Genomic DNA, 22,786 nt, shown 5'->3' with positions numbered 1-22,786 from the left:
CATGTGTAGGCGGGAGTAATCATCCCGCTTGGTTACCTGCCCCATCATACCAATTGTTCTAACTAAGTTCTTATGTGCTTTCATTCTCTTCCGCTGGCGGTAGGTGTAACATGTAGCCAATCCCCAGGAAAGGGCTAAGATGAGTTGGATGACCACCAGTGTGTGCGATGTAATTCGGACCCAGGGGTGGATGTTTACATTTAGACCCCAGTCCCACACCTTCTGTACCCATGTTTGACTTCGTAACGCCGTCTCGGTATCTTGTTCCAAGGTTTTGATGTGTGACTGTAACCGGTGGTATAATCGGACGGAGTGTCCTACTTTAAGTCGGAGCTCCCTTAGGACTTCGGTCAGGTGTGGGATGGGGGCTTGCTCGGGTTCTTGGTAGTCTCTTAGGTTGTCTTTTAGGGGGTCTGTGGCATTAAAGGCTATGGTCTGCCTATTTCGGATATTGGTGATGTGAGCTTGACCTATAGTGACTGGCTTGCGAGGGGTAAAACAGAAGTTAGGGTCGGGGATTGGGCATGTTAATCCGTTATATGTGAATGATGTACGTGTGGTAGCTACACAGTATCTACCCCGCCCCCCGTATCCTGCCCGGGCGAAATGTGGGTCTACGGGTATAATCTCTAAGGTGCAGTCCTGTGTTCGGTTAAACCCACATTCTGCTGCCTCTCCTTGTCTCAGTGGGTGAGGACAGATGGTGACCTCTCCCCTCTGCTTGCACCCTGCGAGAGAAACACTGGACATTATGCCATGTTTGGAGATGGCCATGTTTTCGGTTATGTGGTAGCGGAGGGAAGCATTGCCCCTAACAACACCAATATTTTCAATTCGGAAGATGGGGAATGGTCCAGCGTCCTGTGTGACCGTTGGAATTAGCAGAACCATTCCTATCCCGGTGCCCTCACTAACCTCGCAGTCGGGGATTACTGGATATACTCGTGTCATCCCCTTCAGGGTCCGGTCATCCAGCACCCCCTTCTGATCTGCGAGTTGCGCTAGTTGGGCGCTGTCGATCCAATCGGGCACTTCCCCCCTGTGTACCTGGTCCAAATTGTGTCGTATTTGTGCCACCATCCACTGACCATATGCATGGCATAACTGTCCCTGTTGTACCCGGGCAGTGTCTTCCCTTTCCCTGTCTATGAGGCGATTGATAGTTCGGGCATGTGCTTCTAACACTGCAATCCCATCTAGTTGGATATGGGCGCCCGCTTCCCCTAAGAATGCTTGTTCCGCCTGCTGGTCTAATGACCGCTGTAATATGTTTTTCATTACCCCTTTCAGCTGTTCAATTTTACTGTTGAGGCCCTGGATGTCAATGGAGTTAATCATTGTGTCTCCTGTATTCAGCCCTGTGAGCATATCATTGATAATACCCCGTTTGCTTCGGTATGTGTTGGTGTTTATGTTTCCCCTGTAGTGTGTGGCCCCCATTGCGTCAATGGCCCGTTTTATGGTCTCTCTCTCTAACATCTGATACAAGTTCTGTACCCGTTCTGAGCAATGCCTGGGTACCTGGATTCCTGAAATGTCGATCAGGACAGGTACCACCTCATGTTTTACGTTGTCGTACACAATTTCCCCCTCGTTCCACAACACCAGTCCTCCCTCCGGTCCCCTGCTTTGCAAGGGACAGGGTAAGATTTCGGGCCTTGTGGTCGTGGGGGCCCGCGTTGGAAGCGGTGCAAAACATACATACAATGAGACTGCGGGAGCCTCAACAAGTCCGTAATAGCCGCAAATGTCCATGTTTGAATTCAAAGTGTCCTGTGGTCGGGCCTCTTGTGGGTTGTCGGGGAGGGCGCAGAGAGTTCCAAAAACGCACTGGTCTCTGTTCTGGAGGTCCCGCTGTTGAATGCATGTTCGGAGTCCTTCTAAAGTGCAAGTGAAGCAGATCTCGTTGATACCCGGGTAAACTTGTAGCCATGCGTTAAGATAAGTTCTACTGTTCATAGGGTCCGGTCCAGCTGGCACACAGAGTGCCTCGGATGTGTTGAAGGCTACCCCGTGGAATCGCGGGTAGATGGGGTGTTCTTCGGGTGCCACACTCGTCAGGAAGGTCGCCGCGAGGATCATCCTCCAAGTGGTCCACATGGTTCTGGAGAGGGGTTGGGGGAGGATATATAAAACCTGGTGGCCGCCAGTCGTTAGGTTCATATTAGGTGATGAACTTGTCTTACTTATCTTATTCTTATTTCTATCTACATATATACATTCATGCCTCGGTTGGCATATAGTTCCTTTAGTGTTGGAAAACAAAGGTTGTTATTTCGATTTCCGCTGTAAGGACAAAGATGGTTAAGGGCCAATACGTGGAGTGGACGGAGCATCCTCTGTCCTTTCAGTCAGTCTGCTCTGTCCTCTTTCCCCGTGGTGATAGGATTTTAATTGCGACCAATGTTTCCATCGGCCTTTTCCTTTCACATCGACACACGCACATGTATCGCTGGTAAGGATAACCTCGTGGGGTCCCATCCATTTCGGTGCAAACCCGGGTCGGTCTGGGGCAATCCGAATCAAAACCCTATCCCCTACTCGAGGGAGGGTGGGGGTATGACTGACATTTTCCTTTTTAGCCTGGTCTCTAATGGCTTGCTGGTCCCTGGCTGTGTGGTGCAGGTCTCGGAGTTGTGAATCTAAGTGTTGCACATATCGTTTGAGCTTGTCCCGGAGGGGTGTCATTTCTTCCCCTCCCACGGCGATGTTTTCGGGGAGTCGCATTGCTCTCCCGGTCATTAGTTCGAACGGGGTGAGCCCTATGGTTCGACCTGGGGTGGCCCGTAGGCGCATCAGGATACAGGGAAGGACATCTACCCACCCCTGACCTGTTTCTGCGATAGTTTTTGCTATCGTGTTCTTGAGGGTGCGATTCATTCTCTCTACCATTCCAGCACTCTGGGGGTGGTATGGTATATGGAACCGCTGTCGGATCCCTAAGGTTTTACATGCGTGTTTCATTACCTTGCCTGTGAAGTGTGTCCCCCCGCTGCGGTAATGAATCCGCGCCTATTCCATGCTATCATATAGTCGTGAACCACCCCGAACGCATATTGACTGTCCGTGTATATGTTTACCCTTTTGTCCCTTCCTGCGCTAAGGGCCTTTGTTAATGCTATAAGCTCGGCCACTTGAGCAGAGGTCTCCCCCCTTTTACCAATCGCTGGATAGGTTCTGCTATGGATGCAAACTGATCGATGAAATTCCGACAGTAATTAAAGAGTCCCATTACCCTACGCACCCCCCTAACTGTGTTCGGACGGGTCATGTTGGCAATTGCTGTTTTTCGGTCCGTGGGAAGGGTTTTCTTTCCCTGACTTATGTAATGCCCCAGATATCGGACCTCTGGTTTTGCGAGTTGTGCTTTGGTTGGGTTAACCTTAAATCCTGCTGTTTGTAAGCCCCGCAGGATTACTGACAGGGCTCCCAAATGCCCCGTTTAACCAAAGCCTGGACGATTGTTTCGGTTGCCTGTAACGCCTCGGGTTTTATGGGATATTGTTTATGAGGGGCATGGGCTGGTCCTTGTATTTGTAAAGGAAGGATTGTGACGAGACCGCAGTCTTGCTTGCCTGTAGCCCAGACCCGGGGTAGTGCTTGACATAAGAGTCCCACTAGTCCCTCCTTCTTCCAGTCTCGGGCCGTCGGAGCCGGAGCCCCCATGCCTATGGCTGCTACGTTCTTATTAGGGACCCAGTATCCTTGGATCCCGCTCTTGTGTTCTTTCCTTGCCGTCCACAGCAGGCGCTTATTGAAAGCGTCCACCACTGCTCCTAACTCTCCCAGGAGGTCTATTCCCAAAATTGTCCCTTCTTCATTTGGGCCCACCCAGAAGTGTACGGGGAGTATGATCCCCTCTACCTCAAGTAACACTGCTTCGCTCTGATATGCTATAGTCCTATCCCCCCCTATTCCTACTACTACTATGGAACGGTGGGTGGTGGGTAGTGCCATGTTGGTGAGGGATATCGAAGCCCCCGTATCTATTAATATTTTGCATCGCCGGCCCCCTAACGATGCATTCACCCAGATACGGGGGTCCGTTCCCGGGGCGGGGGCCGATGCCACTCATGCAAATTTTTGTGCCGCCAAGGTTTGTATAATGTCCAGCAGCTGCTGGTGGCTGAGGTGCGCTGGGTCCGAAACCACCTCATTCTCCCTTATATCTGGGGCGCTTGCCGGGGTTTTCTCCAGTCTCTTCGGGGGCGCTCTCTCTCTCCTTGGGATCCTTCTGTCTTTGCAGGTAGATTCGGTGTGTCCGATTCTGCCGCACTTATTACATGTATTAGGAGGGTGCGGGATCATAGCTCGGCATTCCCTTTTGAAATGGCCTAATTCCCCGCACCTGTAGCAATTTCCTCCTTCAGTTCCTACCGCTGATATCCCTACTCTGGCGCCCTGTGTTTTCCTTTGCTGGTTGTCTACAGTGACAGCCCAGTTTTCTAATTCATTGAAGGTGTTAAAGTTTACCAATCCTGTCTTTAGGATAGCTTGGTGTGCTGGGCTCAGCCCATCCCTATATAACCGGAGGAATGCCGGGTTCTGTCTATCTGCATCTGGCATTCCTCCGTGGGCTACAAAGGCATCGAATTTTCGTCGCCCGTATTCCTGAGCCCCTTCCTCCTTTTTCTGCGTTACTCCTACTATTACACTCCAACTCACGGGGACCTCCCCCATGGTCAGGATGATATCGTTTTTAAAGCCTGTCAGAGCCTGTTCCTGCTCCCGGCGGCTCCCGTCTAGGTCTGCACACCAAGTCCCATTCTGGTGTTCTGCCCGGAGCCGAGCCCAGTGATTCTCGGGCATCTTGGCTCTTACTAACCCTGCTATATCTCGGTTGTGTAAGTTGTGGCACAGTTGCATCTCTTTCATCTTTTGCCAAAAAATTACGTTACTGTGCCTGGGCTGCAGGGTTGGGAGCTCTTCTAGTAATTTCATAGTGCCCCCTGGCGAGAGTGACACATAAGTCATTTTAATTTGGGCCTGCCTTCCTCGCCCGTCTCTCCCTTGTCCCCCTGGGATACATTCGATCTTAAGAGGTGCTGCTTTGGCGTTTGGGGGATCGGTGGTTACCGGGGGACTCCCCCCTGTTTTAATCATGCTTTTAATTAGGTTCTTGTTTTTATCTGCTAGATAGCGGGTGAGGGACCCTTCCGGCCCCCATTCAAAAATGGTCTCAATGCTATCCATGTCGAATCTCTTAGCTAAGATCAGTGGTGTACTAATCCTGGTTTGGTGCTTCCCACAGATACTTGTGTAGGTATCCCTGGGGTTCCTGGTTTGGTGTTTCCACTGTCAGTACCTTTAAACCTTCAGCAGTAACACGCAGAGCCCGTCCTGCATGTAACGGGGAGATCACCGCTCACAGAGACAGGGGGGGCTCTGACCACGACTACAGGGGCCGGGGGCCACTCTTTCCTGACCAAATCCTACCGCTAAATCAATCCACAGAGGCTCGCCGTTTCCCTATCTCCCCGGGAATCACCCTGACCTGGGTGCGGACAAGCGTGGGATTGACCGCAGGTAGGAGTTCCCCCGGCGTGTAGCCGTTCTTTCGCGCTACCAGAGGTCTCCTGCTTGTAGTGCCCGAAGCACTCACAGAGGCTCCAGACTTAGTAGCGCCCGGACATGTAGCAGACTCCTCGCGGATCTGTTTCCAGTGGCCCAGACTTTCGCGCCTGCAGAGGTCCTACCCGACTTGCAGCGCCTGGACTTAAACCGAACTTCGTGAGTCCGCGTTCATTGGCCCTAACCCTGGACGTCCTCCCGGCCTCCCGGCCACTTAACCCTTGTCTTCCTTAGGTACCTTTTGGGTCAGCTAATGTCTGGTCGGGTCCGCTGTCAGGGATACGCGGAATGCAACAGTACACAATCAATTACAATTCGCGACCCCGCTCACCCGCCCAAAGAAGAACCTACCCCGCTGTGCAGCTCTCGATCGGGCTCTGTTCACAAGTTCAGATCGCGGCAGCCGTGGAACACCGCTGGCACTGGGAATTCCCGCGGACTTTAAATGAGTAAAGATACTCACCCAGTGTTTGAGAGGCGATGTTCCAGCGGCGGTCACGATCCCGGACGAGCCCCCAATTGTTAGCGCGAGTGAACAGATACCACACCACTCGCACCCAGAGCCAAGATTGATAGCAGCACAGTTTATTATAGTGTTTTACGTCGACGGAGGTACAATCAGGACACAGACAAGACAGTCCCGAAAAGTACTCTGCTTGCCTGCCAAAACGGAGTACAGTTATAGTAACGATCTGTTTTGATATGTAAATGGTTTGTGAGTGGTTTCCTGATATAATCATCCTGTTTCAATAGGTTTGTGGGTGTGGAGTTTGATGTGTAAATGGTTTTCTTTTATAGTTATCCCGTTAATGGGTTTTCTGGTCTAGAGTTTTAATATGTAAAGTTTGGTTTAAGAGTGTGATAATTGCTTTATGTCTCTGAATTCCTTTGGACAATGGGTGTTTGATGGGATGTCAGGAAGTTTTCCAGGTCTCATGGTATTTTCTGAATAGCATATTGATGCGAGTTCCTGAGTCTTTGTCAACCTGGTTTCTGTGTTTAAAAGATGTCTGCTTGCCTTACTCACACCTTTCTGGCTGAATGCTGTCCTGTTTTGCTTCATTTATCGAGTTATAGTTTAAGAAATATTCTAATCCTAATACCCACAAAATTTATGCCCGCCTACACCCTCAATTAAGGGGAACAGCTGCTCCCTATCCACCTTGTCCATGCCCCTTATAATCTTGCACACCTCGATCAGGTCGCCCCTCAGCCTTCTCTGTTCCAGAGAAAACAGCCCAAGCCTAACCAACCTCTCTTTATAACTTAAGTGCTCCGTCCCAGGCAGCATCCTGGTGAATCTCCTCTGCACTCCCTCCAGTGCAATCACATCCTTCCTATAATGTGGCGACCAGAACTGCACACAGTGCTCCAGCTGTGGCCTCATCAAAGTTCTATACAACTCCAGCATGACCTCTCTCTGCTTTTGTAATCTATACCCCGATTGATAAAGGCGAGTGTGCCATATGCCTTTTTCACCACCCAATTAACCTGCCTTTCCGCCCTCAGAGATCTACGGACAACACGCCAAGGTCCCTTTGTTCTTCGGAACTTGCCAGTGTCAGATCTTTCAAAGTATAGAGGATTTTCACAGTAACTTCATTGCAGTGTTAGTGTAAGCCTATTAATGACACTAATAAATAAACTTTAAAAAATCCTGTCACCTCTCACTTTTCAGGGTTAAATTCCATCTGCCACTTATCCGCCCATCTGACCATCTCGTCTTTATCTTCCTGTAACCCAAGAGACACTCAACCTCACTGTTAACCACCCGGCCAATCTTTGTGTCATCGGCAAACTTACTGATCCTACCCCCCACATAGCCATCTATGTCATTTATAGAAATGACAAACAATAGGGGGCCCAGCACGGATCCCTGTGATACGTCACTGGTCACTGTCCTCCAGTCACTAAAGCAGCCATCTATCGCCACCCTCTGTCTCCTACCGCTAAGCCAATTATGAATCCACCTTACCAGATCACCCTGTACCTCATGTGCATTAGCCTTCTTAATAAGTCTCCCATGTGGGACTCTGTCAAAGGCTTTGCTGAAATCCATGTAAACTACATCAACTGCACTACCCTCATTCACACACTTGGTTACATGCTCAAAAAATTCAATCAAATTTGTTAGGCATGACCTCCCTCTGACAAAACCATGCTGACTATCTCAGATCAAACCTTGCCTCTCCAAATGGAGATAGATTCTCTCCTTTAGAATCTTCCCCAGTAGTTTCCCAACTACAGACATGAGACTCGCTGGTCTGTAGTCCCCTGGCTTGTCTCTACAACCTTTCTTAAATAGTGGGACCACATTAGCTGTTGTCCAGTCCTCTGGCACCTCCTCGGTGGCCAGGGTGGAATTAAAAATTTGGGTCAGTGCCCCTGCAATTTCCTCCCTTGCCTCCCACAACAGCCTGGGACACAATTCATCCGGACCTGGAGATTTGTCCACTTTTAATCCCGTCAATATCTCCAATACCTTGTCACTCCCTATGATAATTTTCTCTAGAGCCTCACAGTCTCTCTCCCCGAGTTCCATAACTACCTCCTCATTCTCATGGGTGAAGACAGATTTGAAATATTCATTTAACATCCTACCAATGTCCTCTGCCTCCACCCACAGATTTCCCCCTTGGTCCCTAATGGGCCCTACTCTTTCCCTGGTTATCCTCTTCCCATTGATATACTTATAGAATATATTAGGATTTACCCTACTTTTACTAGCCAGAGCTTTCTCATATCCTCTCTTTGCTCTCCTAATTGATTTCTTAAGCTCCGTTCCTGCACTTTCTGTACTCCACTAATGCCTCCGCAGACTTACTCCCCTTATACTTGTTAAAAGCCTCTCTTTTCCTTCTCATTGTATCCTGAATGTCTCTGGTCATCCATGGTTCTGTGGGTTTGATACACCTTCCTATTACCCTTAAGGGAACATGTTGGGCCTGTGGCCTCCCCATTTCATCTTTGAACACCCCCCACTGCTCTTCTGTAGATTTCCTCACGAGTAACTCATCCAGTCTACCTTGGCCAGATCCTGCCTAATTTTGTTAAAATCTACTCTCCCCCAATCCAAAACCTTTTTCTGCAACTTGTCAATTTCTTTATCCATAACAGGAAATGGCCGCGTGAGGGAACCATGGTTCACGAAAGAGGTGGAATGTCTTGTGAAAAGGAAGAGGGAAGCTTATGTAGGGATGAGGAAACAAGGTTTAGATGGCTCGATTGAGGGTTACAAGTTAGCAAGGAATGAGCTGAAAAAGGGGCTGAGGAGAGCTAGGAGGGGACATGAGAAATCCTTGGCAGGTCGGATCAAGGAAAACCCCAAGACTTTTTACTCTTATGTGAGGAATAAAAGAATGACCAGGGTGAGGTTAGGGCCGGTCAAGGACAGTAGTGGGAACTTGTGTATGGAGTCAGTAGAGATAGGCGAGGTGATGAATGAATACTTTTCTTCAGTGTTCACCAAGGAGAGGGGCCATGTTTTTGAGGAAGAGAAGGTGTTACAGGCTAATAGGCTGGAGGAAATAGTTGTTCGGAGGGAGGATGTACTGGCAGTTTTGAATAAACTGAAGGTCAATAAGTCCCCTGGGCCTGATGAAATGTATCCTAGGATTCTTTAGGAAGCAAGGGATGAGATTGCAGAGCCTTTGGCTTTGATCTTTGGGTCCTCACTGTCCACGGGGATGGTGCCAGAGGACTGGAGAGTGGCGAATGTTGTTCCTCTGTTTAAGAAAGGGAATAGAAATGACCCTGGTAATTATAGACCAGTTAGTCTTACTTCGGTGGTTGGTAAATTGATGGAAAAGGTCCTTAGGGATGGGATTTACGACCATTTAGAAAGATGCGGATTAATCCGGGATAGTCAGCACGAATTCGTGAAGGGCAAGTCGTGCCTCACAAATTTGATAGAATTTTTTGAGGAGGTAACTAAGTGTGTTGATGAAGGTAGGGCAGTTGATGTCATATACATGGATTTTAGTAAGGCGTTTGATAAGGTCCCCCATGGTCGGCTTATGATGAAAGTAAGGAGGTGTGGGATAGAGGGAAAGTTGGCAGATTGGATAGGTGGGTGGTGGTGGATGGAAAATTTTCGGACTGGAGGCAGGTTGCTAGCAGAGTGCCACAGGGATTGGTGCTTGGTCCTCTGCTCCTTGTGATTTTTATTAATGCATTAGAGGAGGGGGCTGAAGGGTGGATCAGTAAATTTGCTGATGACACCAAGATTGGTGGAGTAGTGGATGAGGTGGAGGGCTGTTGTAGGCTGCAAAGAGACATAGATAGGATGCAAAGCTGGGCTGAAAAATGGCAAATGGAGTTTAACCCTGATAAATGTGAGGTGATTCATTTTGGTAGGACTAATTTAAATGTGGATTACAGGGTCAAAGGTAGGGTTCTGAAGACTGTGGAGGAACAGAGAGATCTTGGGGTCCATATCCACAGATCTCTGAAGGTTGCCACTCAAGTGGATAGAGCTGTGAAGAAGGCCTATAGTGTGTTAGCTTTTATTAACAGGGGGTTGGAGTTTAAGAGCCGTGGGGTTATGCTGCAACTGTACAGGACCTTGGTGAGACTACATTTGGAATATTGTGTGCAGTTCTGGTCACCTCACTATAAGAAGGATGTGGAAGCGCTGGAAAGAGTGCAGAGGAGATTTACCAGGATGCTGCCTGGTTTGGAGGGTAGGTCTTATGAGGAAAGGTTGAGGGAGCTAGGGCTGTTCTCTCTGGAGTGGAGGAGGCTGAGGGGAGACTTAATAGAGGTTTATAAAATGATGAAGGGGATAGATAGAGTGAACGTTCAAAGTCTATTTCCTCAGGTGGATGGAGCTATTACAAGGGGGCATAACTATAGGGTTCGTGGTGGGAGATACAGGAAGGATATCAGAGGTAGGTTCTTTATGCAGAGAGTGGTTGGGGTGTGGAATGGACTGCCTGCAGTGATAGTGGAGTCAGACACTTTAGGAACATTTAAGCGGTTATTGGATAGGCACATGGAGCACACCAGGATGATAGGGAGTGGGATAGCTTGATCTTGGTTTCAGATAAAGCTCGGCACAACATCGTGGGCCGAAGGGCCTGTTCTGTGCTGTACTGTTCTATGTTCTATGTTTCTGTAACAAATTTGAATTGAACCATGTTGTGGTCGCTGTCACCAAAATGCTCCCCCACCAACACATTAACCACCTGTCTGGCTTCATTCCCCAGGATTAGGTCCAGCACAGCTCCTTCCCTTGTTGGATCTTCTACATATTGACCTAAGAGGTTTTCCTGTACACATTTTAAGAACTCTACTCCATCTAAGCCCTCAATATGTTGGCTATCCCAATTAATGTTGGGAAAGTTGAAATCACCGAATATAATTACCCTCTTATTATTTTTACACCCCTACACGAATTGCGCTCAGATTTGCTCTTCAATTTCCCGCTGACTATCTGGGGGTCTATAATAAACACCTAGCAACGTATCTGTCCCTTTTTTATTCCTAAACTCTACCACAGAGCTTCATTTGGTGCCCCCTCCAAGATACCATCTCTTCTTTTCGTGGGACATGGGCATCACTTGCTGGCCATTTGTTGCCCATCCCTGGTTGCCCTTGGTGGGCAGTTGAGAGTCAACCACAATTCTGTGGCTCTGGAGTCACATGTAGGCCAGACCAGGTAAAGACGGCAGATTTTCTTCTCTAAAGGACATTAGTGAACCAAATGGGTTTTTCTGACAATCGACAATGGTTTCATGGTCACCAGTAGATTCTTAATTCCAGATTTTTTTTATTGAATTCAAATTCCACCAGCTGCCGTGGCGGGATTCGAACCCGGGTCCCCAGAACATTAGCTGAGTTTCTGGATTAATAGTCTAGCGATAATACCACTAGGCCATCGCCTCTCCTAAGGAGTAACTGCAGTAACTGTCTCTTCAACTAATAATGCAATGTTGAAGGTTAAAATCCAACCGAAACTGAACTGTACTAACTAAATAAATACTGTGCCTATAAGAGCAGGTCAGAAGCTGGGAATTCTGTGGAGATTACCTCACCTCCTGACTCCCCAATGTCAACAAAACACAAGTGATGGAACACTCTCCACTTGTCTGGACATTTGTCTCTCCAATATCACTCAAGGAGCCCAGCACCATCCTGGACAAAGTAAACCCACTTGATAGGCACCCAATCTTCTAACCTCAACATTCCTTCCCTTCACCACAGAAACAACCTGGCTACAGTATGTCCCATCGACAAGGTACACTGCAGCAACTTGTCACCGCCCCTCAGACAGCACCTTCCAAACGTGTGACCTCTACCACCAAGAAGGACAGGGCAGCAGATACCTGGGATCACCGTCATCTTCAAGTTCCCTTTGTAATTATACACGATCCTGACTTGGAAATATATTGCCGTTCCTTCACTCTCACTGGGTCAAAATCTTGGAACTCCTTCCCTTCACTTGGTAGCACTGCTGCCTCAGAGCTCCAGGGACCCGGGTTCAATTCCCAGCTTGAGTCACAGTCTGTGTCGAGTCTGCATGTTCTCCCCGTGTCTGTGTGATTTCCTCCCACAGTCAAGACGTGCTGGTTAGGTGCATTGGCCATGCTAAATTCTCCCTCAATGTACGTGAACAGGCTCCGGAGTGTGGCAACTAGGGGATTTTCAAGTAACTTAATTGCAGTGTTAATGTAAGCCTACTTGTGACTAATAAATAAACTTTAACTTTAGACCCAGGTTTGATTCCGGCCACAGGTCACTGTCTGTGTGGAGTTTGCACATTCTCCCCGTATCTGTGTGGGTTTCCTCCGGGTGCTCCGGTTTCCTCCCACACTCCAGAGATGTCTCGGTGAAATGCTTTAGCCATGGTAAATGTGTGGGATTACAGGGATAGGGCAGGGGTGAGAGGTTGGGTAAGATACTCTGTCAGAGAGTCAGTGCAGATTTGATGGGCTGAATGGCCTTTGCTGCACTGTCGGGATTCTATGAACAGCACTGTGGGTGTACCTACACCACAGAGACTACTGTGATTCAAGATGGCAGCTCACCATCACCTTCTCAAGGGCAATTAGGGATGGGCAGTAAATGTTGATAGGTAGGGAGTTGCAGGACTTTGACTCAGCTATGAAGATATAGTTCCAAGTGAGTGACTTGGAGAGGAACTTGCTTGGGTGGTTTTCCCATGTCTCGGATGTCCTTGTCCCTCTCGGTGATGGAGCTCACAGACTTGGAAGAGCACAGTTTTCAGCCAACATGTTTCCCAGCAACGCAAAAGAATACATTGGAGAAAAGTTAATGGCATTGTGGCTCAACCCACAGAACATGGACTGCAGCGATTCAAGAAGGCAGCTCACCACCACCTTCTCAAGGGCAACTAGGGATGGGCAATAAATGCTGGCCAGGCAGTGACACCCATGTATCACAAATGAATATAAAAAGAATCAGATGGAACATATAAAGTGTATAAATATTTACACATTGCCAAATGTGCATATGTCTGATAAATTAATGAGTATCAAAGATCCTGTTGCTACTGAAGCTGAGTGGGTTACACACACACACAGTAATAAATCCAGTATTAGGACAAAAGAATACAACATTGAGGATATTTTTTATGACAACTGAACAAAGAAATATTGCATTGAACCTTGTGAATTAACCTTTTGTGCGGCACCTTATCAAATGCCTTCCGGACGTCCTGGTATACTACATCTACAGGATCCCCATTATCCACTTTGCTTGTTACATCCTCAAAGAACTCTAGCAAATTAACAAATTTGCAAATGACACAAAAATAGGCGGGACAGTAAGTTGCAATGAGGAAATAAGAACTTTACAAATGGATATTGATAGGTTGGGAGAGTGGGCCAAAATGTGGCAGATGGAGTTTAACGTGGATAAGTGTGAGGTCATGCATTTTGGTTGGAAAAATGGGAAGGCGACTTATTATCTAAATGGGGAGAGACTTCGGGGTGCTCTGATGCAGAGAGATCTGGGTGTCCTCGTTCATGAATCACAAAAAACTAGCATGCAGGTACAGCAGATAATAAAGAAAGTGAATGGAATGTTGGCATTTATAGCTAAAGGAATAGAATATAAAGGTAAGGAAGTATTGTTGTAACTACACAAGGCATTGGTGAGGCCGCACCTGGAGTATTGTGCACAGTTTTGGTCCTCTTATTTGGGGAAAGATGTAGTGGCATTGGAGACAGTTCAGAGGAGGTTCACTAGATTGATTCCTGAGATGAGGGGTTTGTCGTATGAAGAGAGATTGAACAGTTTAGGCCGATACTCTCTGGAATTTAGAAGAATGAGGGGAGATCAAATTGAGGTCTACAAGATGATAAAAGGTATGGAAAAAGTAGACGTGGAGCGGATGCTTCCTCTTGTGGGGCATTCTGGGACGAGAGGCCATAGTCTTAGGATAAGGGGCAGCAAATTTAAAACAGAGTTGAGGAGAAACTACTTCTCCCAAAGGATTGTAAATCTGTGGAATTCGCTGCCCCAAAGTGCAGTGGATGCTGGGACAGTGAGTAAATTTGAGGAGTTGGACAGATTTTTAATTGGTAATGGGTTGACGGGTTATGGGGAGAAGGCAGGAAAATGGGGACGAGGAGCATATCAGCCATGATCGAATGACGGAGTGGACTCGATGGGCCGAATGGCCTAATTCTGCTCCTGTATCTGATGAACTTATGAACTCCACACAGACAGTGACCCAAGGCCAGAATTGAACCCAGGTGCCTTGCACTGTGAGGCAGCAGTGCTAACCCACTGCGCCTCCCACTTGAAACAATGATCTCACACAGAAGGCGCTACATTAATGCAATCTGATGTTGTTGGTTTCATTTCATCAAAAAGTAACACAGGATTAGTGTCCAATTTAAAATTTCACTGGGAATCTGGTTGATGTCGGATTGCGAATGCTGCTGCTGATGTGAGAATGTAACAGGATTATTGAGTCCAGAGGATTTCAGAGATGCCACCGCAAGATTTGCGGGCTGTGGGGCAGGCTGTGAGTCTCAAGGTGAAGCTTTCACTCTGGGATCTCACTGCGACTCTCTCCTCTGGCTCCCGCACCAGGGCTCTCTCTGGCTCTAGGACTCTCTCTGGGGCTCTCTCTGGTTCTGGGACTCTCTCTCTCTGGGGCTCTCTCTGGCTCTGGGCTCTCTCTCTGGCTCTAGGACTCTCTCTGGCTCTGGGACTCTCTCTGGCTCTCGGACTCTCTCTGGGGTTCTCTCTGGTTCTGGGACTCTGGTTCTGGGACTCTCTCTCTGGGGCTCTCTCTGGCTCTAGGACTCTCTCTGGGGCTCTCTCTGGTTCTGGGACTCTCTCTCTGGGGCTCTCTCTGGCTCTGGGCTCTCTCTCTGGCTCTAGGACTCTCTCTGGCTCTGGGACTCTCTCTGGCTCTCGGACTCTCTCTGGGGCTCTCTCTGGCTCTGGGCTCTTTCTCTGGCTCTAGGACTCTCTCTGGGGTTCTCTCTGGTTCTGGGACTCTGGTTCTGGGACTCTCTCTCTGGGGCTCTTTCTCTGGCTCTAGGACTCTCTCTTGGACTCTGGCTCTGGGACTCTGTCTGGATCTGGGACTCTCTCTGGGACTCTGTCTGGCACTGGCACTCTGGCTCCCAGGGCAGTGTGATTGGGAGCTGCAGTGTGTGTCGGGTTGTTGCGGATTTCCCACTCGGTGCCGGGAAGCGGCGCTTTGAGCGAAAGCAGCAAACAGGAAGCTTCAGCTGGAGCCCGAGCCCGGAAGAGAAACTCACAGCAACACATGGAGCAGAGCGGCGCAGACACAGGGAGAGGGAGCCCCGGACCCGGACCCACCGAGACCCCCGGACACACCGAGACCCCCGGACCCACCGAGACCCCCGGGGACAGGGCAGGGAGTCCCGGAGACACCGAGACCGAGACCCCCGGGGACAGGGCAGGGAATCCCGGGGACACAGCCGGGGGACGGAGCACCGGCCCCGGGGACAGAGGACAGAGCAGCGGGCACAGAGCCAGAGGAGAGAGCCCCAGTGCGGGGGCCAGAGGAGAGAGTCCCAGTGAGGTCCTGGAGGCCAGAGGAGAGAGCCCCAGTGCGGGGGCCAGAGGAGAGAGTCCCAGTGAGGTCCTGGAGGCCAGAGGAGAGAGTCCCAGTGCGGTCCTGGAGGCCAGAGGAGAGAGCCCCAGTGTGGTCCCAAGAGCCAGAGGAGAGAACCCCAGTGTGGTCCCAAGAGCCAGAGGAGAGAACCCCAGTACCATCCCAGGATCCAGAGGAGAGAGCCCCAGTGTCATCCAGGGAGCCAGCAGAGAGAATCCCAGTGTGGGAGACAGAGGAGAGAGCCCCAGTGAGGTCCTGGAAGCCAATGAAGAGAGTCCCAGTGCGGGGGCCAGAGGAGAGAGTCCCAGTAGCAGCCCGGGATCCAGAGGAGAGATCCCCAGTGCGACACCGGGAGGACAGTGCGTGATCACTGCTGCAGTGGATGAGATGCAGCAAGCTGTAGCTGTGAAGAGGAAGATCTCACTGTCAGGGTAAGAGGGCAACTGGAGGCTGAGGGTGGAAGTGAGGGACAGAGGAGGGAAGCTGGTGTCAGTGACACTGCCACTGGAGCGAGGGAGTGCAGTGGGAACCAGCGCAGTGGCTGATGCCTCCGTGAAGATCTCTGTCTGAACTTGGTTTGATTTCTGAGAATAAATTACAGCACAAAAAGAGGCCACTTGGCCCATCAAGTCAGCTGTCTGAAGAGCAATGTAGTCAGTCCCATTCTCCTGTTCAATCCTCTCCCAAGATCATTTCCCTCAAGGGTCCATCCAATTTCCTTCAGAATCCATTGTTCGTACCTGCACACCGCCCTCCTCGCCATTTACTGTGGACAAAACATCCTCCTTCGCGCTCCCCCCCCCCCGCCGTACCTCTGGCCAAAACCTCCCTGTGTCCCTTGTACCATCAGTGAATGGGAACAGTTTTTTCCTGTTTTCCTGATCTAAACTTGCCAGAATCTTGGACACCTCTATCAAATCGCTCCTCAATCTCCCCTGCTCCAAGGAGAACAACCCCCGCTTCTCCAACACTAACTAACCCTGTCACTAATCTCCCCTCACCACTGGAACCATTCTGATGAATCTCCTCCGCACCCTCTCAAGAACCCTGACATCCTTCCTGAAGTGTGGTGAGCAGGATCAAAGCATTATAAATGTTCAGGATAACTGAGCTTTTGTACTCAGTACCTCTATTTATGAAGTCCAACACCCCCATGTCTTGCTAACCCTCCTTCAATATACCCACCTTCGACTGCATCCCCAGGTCTCACTCTTTAGAATTGGGCCTTTAATTCAATATTGTCTCTCCCTATGCCTTCCGCTAATATCACCTCACCTCACAATTCTCTGCATTACATTTCTCTGCCTGTTCTGTTTATGCGATGTGGGTGTCGCTGGCTAGGCCAGCATTTATTGCCCATCCTTAATTGCCCCCTGAGAAGATGGTGATGAGCTGCCTTCTTGAACTGCTGCAGTCCATGAGATGTGGGTACATCCACAGTGCTGTTAGGGAGGGAGTTCCACGATTTTGACCCAGCGACAGTAAAGGAACGGCGATATATTCCCCAAGTCAGGATGGTGACTGACTTTGAGGGGAACCTGCAGAAGGCAGCACATTGGCACAGTGGTTAGCATCACTGCCTTACAGCGCTAGGGACCCTGATTCGATTCAGGCCTTGGGTGACAAGGTGGAGACTGCATGTTCTCCCCATGTTTGCGTGGGTTCCCTCCGGGGGAGTCATAGAGGTTTACAACATGGTAACAGGCCCTTCAGCCCAACTTGTCCATGCCGCCCCTTTTTAAAAAAATCCTAAGCTAGTCCCAATTGCCCGCATTTGGCCCATATCCCTCTATACCCATCTTACCCATGTAACTGTCTAAACGCTTCTTAAAAGACAAAATTATACCCGCCTCTACTACTACCTCTGGCAGCTTGTTCCAGACACTCACCCCCCTCTGCATGAAAAAATTGCCCCTCTGGACCCTTTTGTGTCTCTCCCCTCTCAACATAAACCTATGCCCTCTAGTTTTAGACTTCCCTACCTTTGAGAAAAGATATTGACTAACTAGCTGATCTATGCCCCTCATTATTTTACAGACCTCTCTAAGATCACCCCTCAGCCTCCTACGCTCCAGAGAAAAAAATCCCAGCCTATCCAGCCTCTCCTTATAACTCAAACCATCAAGTCCCGGTAGCATCCTAGTGAATCTTTTTTGCACTCTGTCTCATTTAATAATATCCTTTCTATAATAGGGTGACCAGAACTGTACACAATATTCCAAGTGTGGCCTTACCAATATCTTGTACAACTTCAACAAGACGTCCCAACTCCTGTATTCAATGTTCTGACCAATGAAACCAAGCATGCTGAATGCCTTCTTCACCACTCTGTCCACCTGTGACTCCACTTTCAAGGAGCTATGAACCGATACCCTTAGATCACTTTGTTCTATAATTCTCCCCAACACCCTACCATTAACTGAGTAAGTCCTGCCCTGGTTCGATCGACCAAAATGCATCACCTCTCATTTATCTACATTAAATGCCATCTGCCATTTGTCAGCCCACTGGCCCAATTGATCAAGATCCCATTGCAATCCTAGATAACTTTCTTCACTGTCCACTACGCCACCAATCTTGGTGTCATCTGCAAACTTACTAACCATGCCTCCTATATTCTCATCCAAATCATGAATATAAATGAGAAATAACAGTGGACCCAGCACTGATCCCTGAGGCACACCGCTGGTCACAGGCCTCCAGTTTGAAAAACAACCCTCTACAACCACCCTCTGGCTTCCGTCATCAAGCCAATTTTGTATCCATTTGGCTACCTTACCCTGGATCCCGTGAGATTTAACCTTATGCAACAACCTACCATGCGGTACCTTGTCAAAGATGCCCACAGTCCAAAGATGTGCAGGTTAGGTGGATTGGCTGTGTTAAATGCACGAGGTTCCGGGAGGTGTGGGCCTGGATTAGATGCGCTTTCGGAGAGTTGGTGCAACTTCGATGGGCCTTGATCTGAATGAATAAACCCATGTGCAGTGGTGCAAATGCCAACCAGCAGGGCAGTGGTCCCTCTTTCCCGTGGGTGCCAATACTGTGAAGTATGTGTTGAGTTCTGTCGATCCCAGTGTAAAGTTGATGCCTTTTCATTTGGCCCCCTGACAGATGTGAAGCATGTGGTGCTGCAGAAGCGAAGTACAGATGTCCTCGCTGCATGACCCACTCCTGCAGGTAAAAGACAAAGTTACAATCCATCCATCTCAAACATTGACCTGGCTGTAACTGGGGCATTGCGAAACACTTCAACCAGAATACAATCAGGCAGAGTCAACATGGTTTTGTGAAATTTTGTTTGACAAATTTATTCGAATTCTCTGAGGATGCAACAAGCAGGGTGGATAAATGGAAGCCGGTAGATGTAGTTTATTTGATTTTCCAAAAAACATTTGAGAATATGTCACATAAACGTTTATAACAAAAATTACGAGCTCATGGTGTTGGGGGGAGGGGGTGTGTGTGATATATCAGCAAGCAGAGAGGGATAACTAACAGGAAGCAGAGTCCGGATAAATAAGTGGAACGCCACAGGGATCAGTGCTGGAGCCTCAACCAGTTACAATCTATACAGTGACTCCGAGGAAGGGGGTGAGTGCATTGTAGTCAAATTCGTTGACGATGTAAAAATATGTTGGAGAGCAAGTTGTGAGGAGGATACAAAGGGATGTGAATAGGTTAAGTGAGTGGGCCAAAGGTTTGGCAGGTGCAGTGTAATGTGGGAAAAGGTAAACTTGTCAATTTTGGTTGGAAGAATGGAAATACAGTGGAACCCCGATTTTACGCGCCCCGATTTAGCGCAAAATCGGATATGACGCGATCGCACGACAGACCCTTTTTTTTGCTACTTCCGGTTTAGTGATTTAGCGCGACCCCGATAACATTCGCGATAACATTTTATGGATCCCAACCATCGCGTTAAAACGGGGCTGCACTGTATATTACTTAAATGGAGAATTTTTTACACAGTGGGTGGTGGATAATGACTTTTAAGGGGCGTCTTGACAAATACATGAATAGGATGGGAATAGAGGGATATGGTCCCCGGAAGGGTAGGGGGTTTCAGTTCTGTCGGGCAGCATGGTCGCTTGAAGGGCCGGAGAGCCTGTTCCTGTGCTGTAATTTTCTTTGTCAGTCCACAAAATAGTGCCGTACAGAGGGATCTGGGTGTTCTTGTATATGAATTAGAAACAGTTAGTGTAGCTACACTCAGGATTGTACAGCAAGTGCTGCCCAATCACTGAATCTCATCCAAAAGGAGACATTTTGCTTGGGGTTTTGTCAGGTAAATATTTCCTGTTGTGTGAGAATCCGGAACAAGGGGGCACGATTTTAAAATTACATCTAGGCCATGTGGTGAAGACATTTCTCACACAAAGGATTGGTAAGAATTGGAAACTGTCTCCTGTGATTGCTGGAATTCGATACGTTTTGGTAAGGCGAGGATATTGATGGATCGGAATCAAAGGAGGATAAGCAAAGTTGAGATGCAAATGAGCCATTTTCTAATCTAATGGTGGGGCTGTGTATGGTGAATAGACTGGATACATTGAGGGGAAAGCTGGATAAACATGAGGGGGAAAGGAACCGATGGATATGTTTACACGGTGAGATGCAGAGGGAGGTTCATGAATACTGGCACAGACCAGTTGGGCTGAATGGCCTGTTTCTGTGATGTACACATTCCATACTAATTTACATAATGCTACGTAAAACACTGAGGGGGCTGAATGTCTGAAGCTGTGGACAGTGTGGATAGAAAATAAACCTTCTGCCAATGGGAACAGTTTCTCTTCATTTACTCTGTCCAGGTCCTCCAGAGACCCCCCCCCTTCACTCCAGGAGTCAGCCCCGCGAACCTGCTGTGAACTGCCTCCAATGCAAATATATCTCTCCTGAAATAAGTAGAAAGGAACTGTAGCCAGTGCTCCAGGTGCGGTCTCACCATCAGCCTGTACACTTGCATCAAGTCACGGTTGGTAATGCCGTACTTCCCAAGCCAGCGTCACGGGGCATTGAGGAGACGTGTGCTCGCTACACTTCTAGTAACTCCTTTCACTTAATTTGCAGCTTGTTTTGTGTGAAAAAGCACAAAGCCGAGGATGGGTGCAGTGGAGTCCGGGATAGAACAGCATTCACCGCCCTCAGTCAGTTTAATGAGATACACCTCCTGAGTGGTAAGTGTGATTCAGAAACAGCCCCAGCAAGAGATTAGTGAGCAAGATTAAAGCTCATTATATTGGGGGGAATGTATTGATGTGGATTGAGAACAGGTTGGCAGACAGGAAGCAGAGAGTGGGAATAAACAGGCCCTCTTCAGAGTGGCCGGCAGTGACTACTGGGGTCAAAAGAGAAAATGCTGGAAAATCTCAGCAGGTCTGGCAGCATCTGTAAGGAGAGAAAAGAGCTGACGTTTCGAGTCCAGATTGACCGTTTTGACAAAGCAAAGGGTCATCTGGACTCGAAACGTCAGCTCTTTTCTCTCCTTACAGATGCTGCCAGACCTGCTGAGATTTTCCAGCATTTTCTCTTTTGGTTTCAGATTCCAGCATCCGCAGTAATTTGCTTTTATCGAGTGACTAGTGGGGTACCGCAGGGTTCAGTGCTGGGATCCCAGCTATTCACAATATACATTAATGATTTGGACGAAGGAATTGAATGCAATATCTCCAGATTTGCAGATGACACTAAGCTGGGTGGCAGTGTGTGCTGTGAGGAGGATGCTAAGAGGTTGCAGGGTGACTCGGACAGGCTGGCTGAGTGGGCAAATACTTGGCAAATGCAACATAATGTGGATAAATGTGAGGTTATCCACTTTGGTGGCAAAAAAGGGAGGAAGATTATTGTCTGAATGGTGGCAGTTTAGGAAAAGGAGAAGAGCAACATGACTTGGATGTCATGGTGGAACAGTCGCTGAAGGTTGGCATGCAGGTAAGGCGGCAAAGTGGTTAGCACTGCTACCTCACAGTGCCAGGGACCCAGATTCGATTCCCAGCTTGGGTGATTGTCTGTGTGGAGTTTGCATGTTCTCCCCGTGTCTGCGTGGGTTTCCTCCGGGTGCTCCAGTTTCCTCCCACAGACCGAAAGACCTGCTGCTTAGGTGCATTGGCCATGCTAAATTCTCCCTCAGTGTACCCGAACAGGCACTGGAGTCTGGCGACGAGGGAATTTTCACAGTAACTTCATTGCCGTGTTAATGTTAGCCTACTTGTAACTAATAAATAATCTTTAAAAAGGTACAGCAGGCGGTGAGGAAAGCTAATGGCATGCTGGCCTTCATAGCAAGAGGATTTGAGTACAGGAGTAAGAGTGTCTTGCTGCAGTTATACAGGGCTTTGGTCAGGCCACACCTTGAATATTATGTGCAGTTTTGGTCTCCTAGTCTGAAGAAGGACATTCTTGTTATTGAGGAGTCCAGTGAAGGTTCACCAGACTGATTCCTGGAATGGCAGGACTGACGTGAAGAGAGATTGGATCGACTGGGCTTGTACTCACTGGAATTTAGAAGAATGAGAGGGGATCTCATAGAAACATATAAAATCCTGATGGGACTGGACAGGCTGGATGCAGGAAGAATGTTCCTGATGTTGGGGAAGTGCAGAACTAGGGGTCACAGTCTAAGAATGCGGGGTAAACCATTCAGGACTGAGATGAGGAAGAACTTCTTCACTCAGAGAGTTGTGAACCTGTGGAATTCTCTCCCACAGAAAGCTGTTGGGGGCAGTTGGTTAGATATGTTCAAGAGGGAGCTGGACGTGGCCCTTGTGGCGAAAGGGATCAAGGGGTCTGGAGAGAAAGCGGGAGTGAGATACTGAGAGTGCATGATCAACCATGATCATATTGAATGGTGGTACAGGCTCGAAGGGCCGAATGGCCTCCTCCTGCATCTATTTCTATGTTGCTGCTGGACACTAACGCGACTTTTGTGATTTAGATTACAGGTTTCTGGAGGATACTGGGAGGATGGCGGACATTGCAAATCGAGACCAGAATGCTCATAGACGAAGCAGCAGTGGATTGGTGAGTTGTTTACCCTTTCTAACCGTGTGAGCGGTGATGAAGCGGGTTGGGGGGAATGGTGAGAAAGTCTGGAGTTTCCTTCCTCAATTTCTCCACTTCTTCATCCAGATAATTACAGGCCGGTGAGCC

At 48.6% G+C, this 22,786-nt stretch overlaps 1 protein-coding gene across 2 annotated transcripts in view; it reads left to right on the top strand.

The window, feature by feature from the left end:
* The first annotated feature begins 15,178 nt into the window (after positions 1-15,178).
* The window catches only part of znhit6 (zinc finger HIT-type containing 6), a 50,433-nt gene continuing 42,825 nt past the window's right edge, over positions 15,179-22,786 (top strand). For both annotated transcript variants that reach the window (XM_078219019.1, XM_078219020.1), the window contains exons 1-4: positions 15,179-16,065; positions 18,749-18,814; positions 20,708-20,814; positions 22,572-22,657. In XM_078219019.1, the coding sequence (XP_078075145.1) occupies positions 15,323-16,065; positions 18,749-18,814; positions 20,708-20,814; positions 22,572-22,657 (1,002 nt within the window). In that variant the 5' untranslated portion in view covers positions 15,179-15,322. The remainder of the gene's footprint in view (positions 16,066-18,748; positions 18,815-20,707; positions 20,815-22,571; positions 22,658-22,786) is intronic.

Source organism: Mustelus asterias, chromosome 8 (assembly GCF_964213995.1).
Source record: "Mustelus asterias chromosome 8, sMusAst1.hap1.1, whole genome shotgun sequence".
NCBI classification, from domain to species: Eukaryota; Metazoa; Chordata; class Chondrichthyes; order Carcharhiniformes; family Triakidae; genus Mustelus; species Mustelus asterias.
Note: the sequence above shows the minus strand (reverse complement) of the source record. Positions and strands in the feature narration are given on the sequence as shown.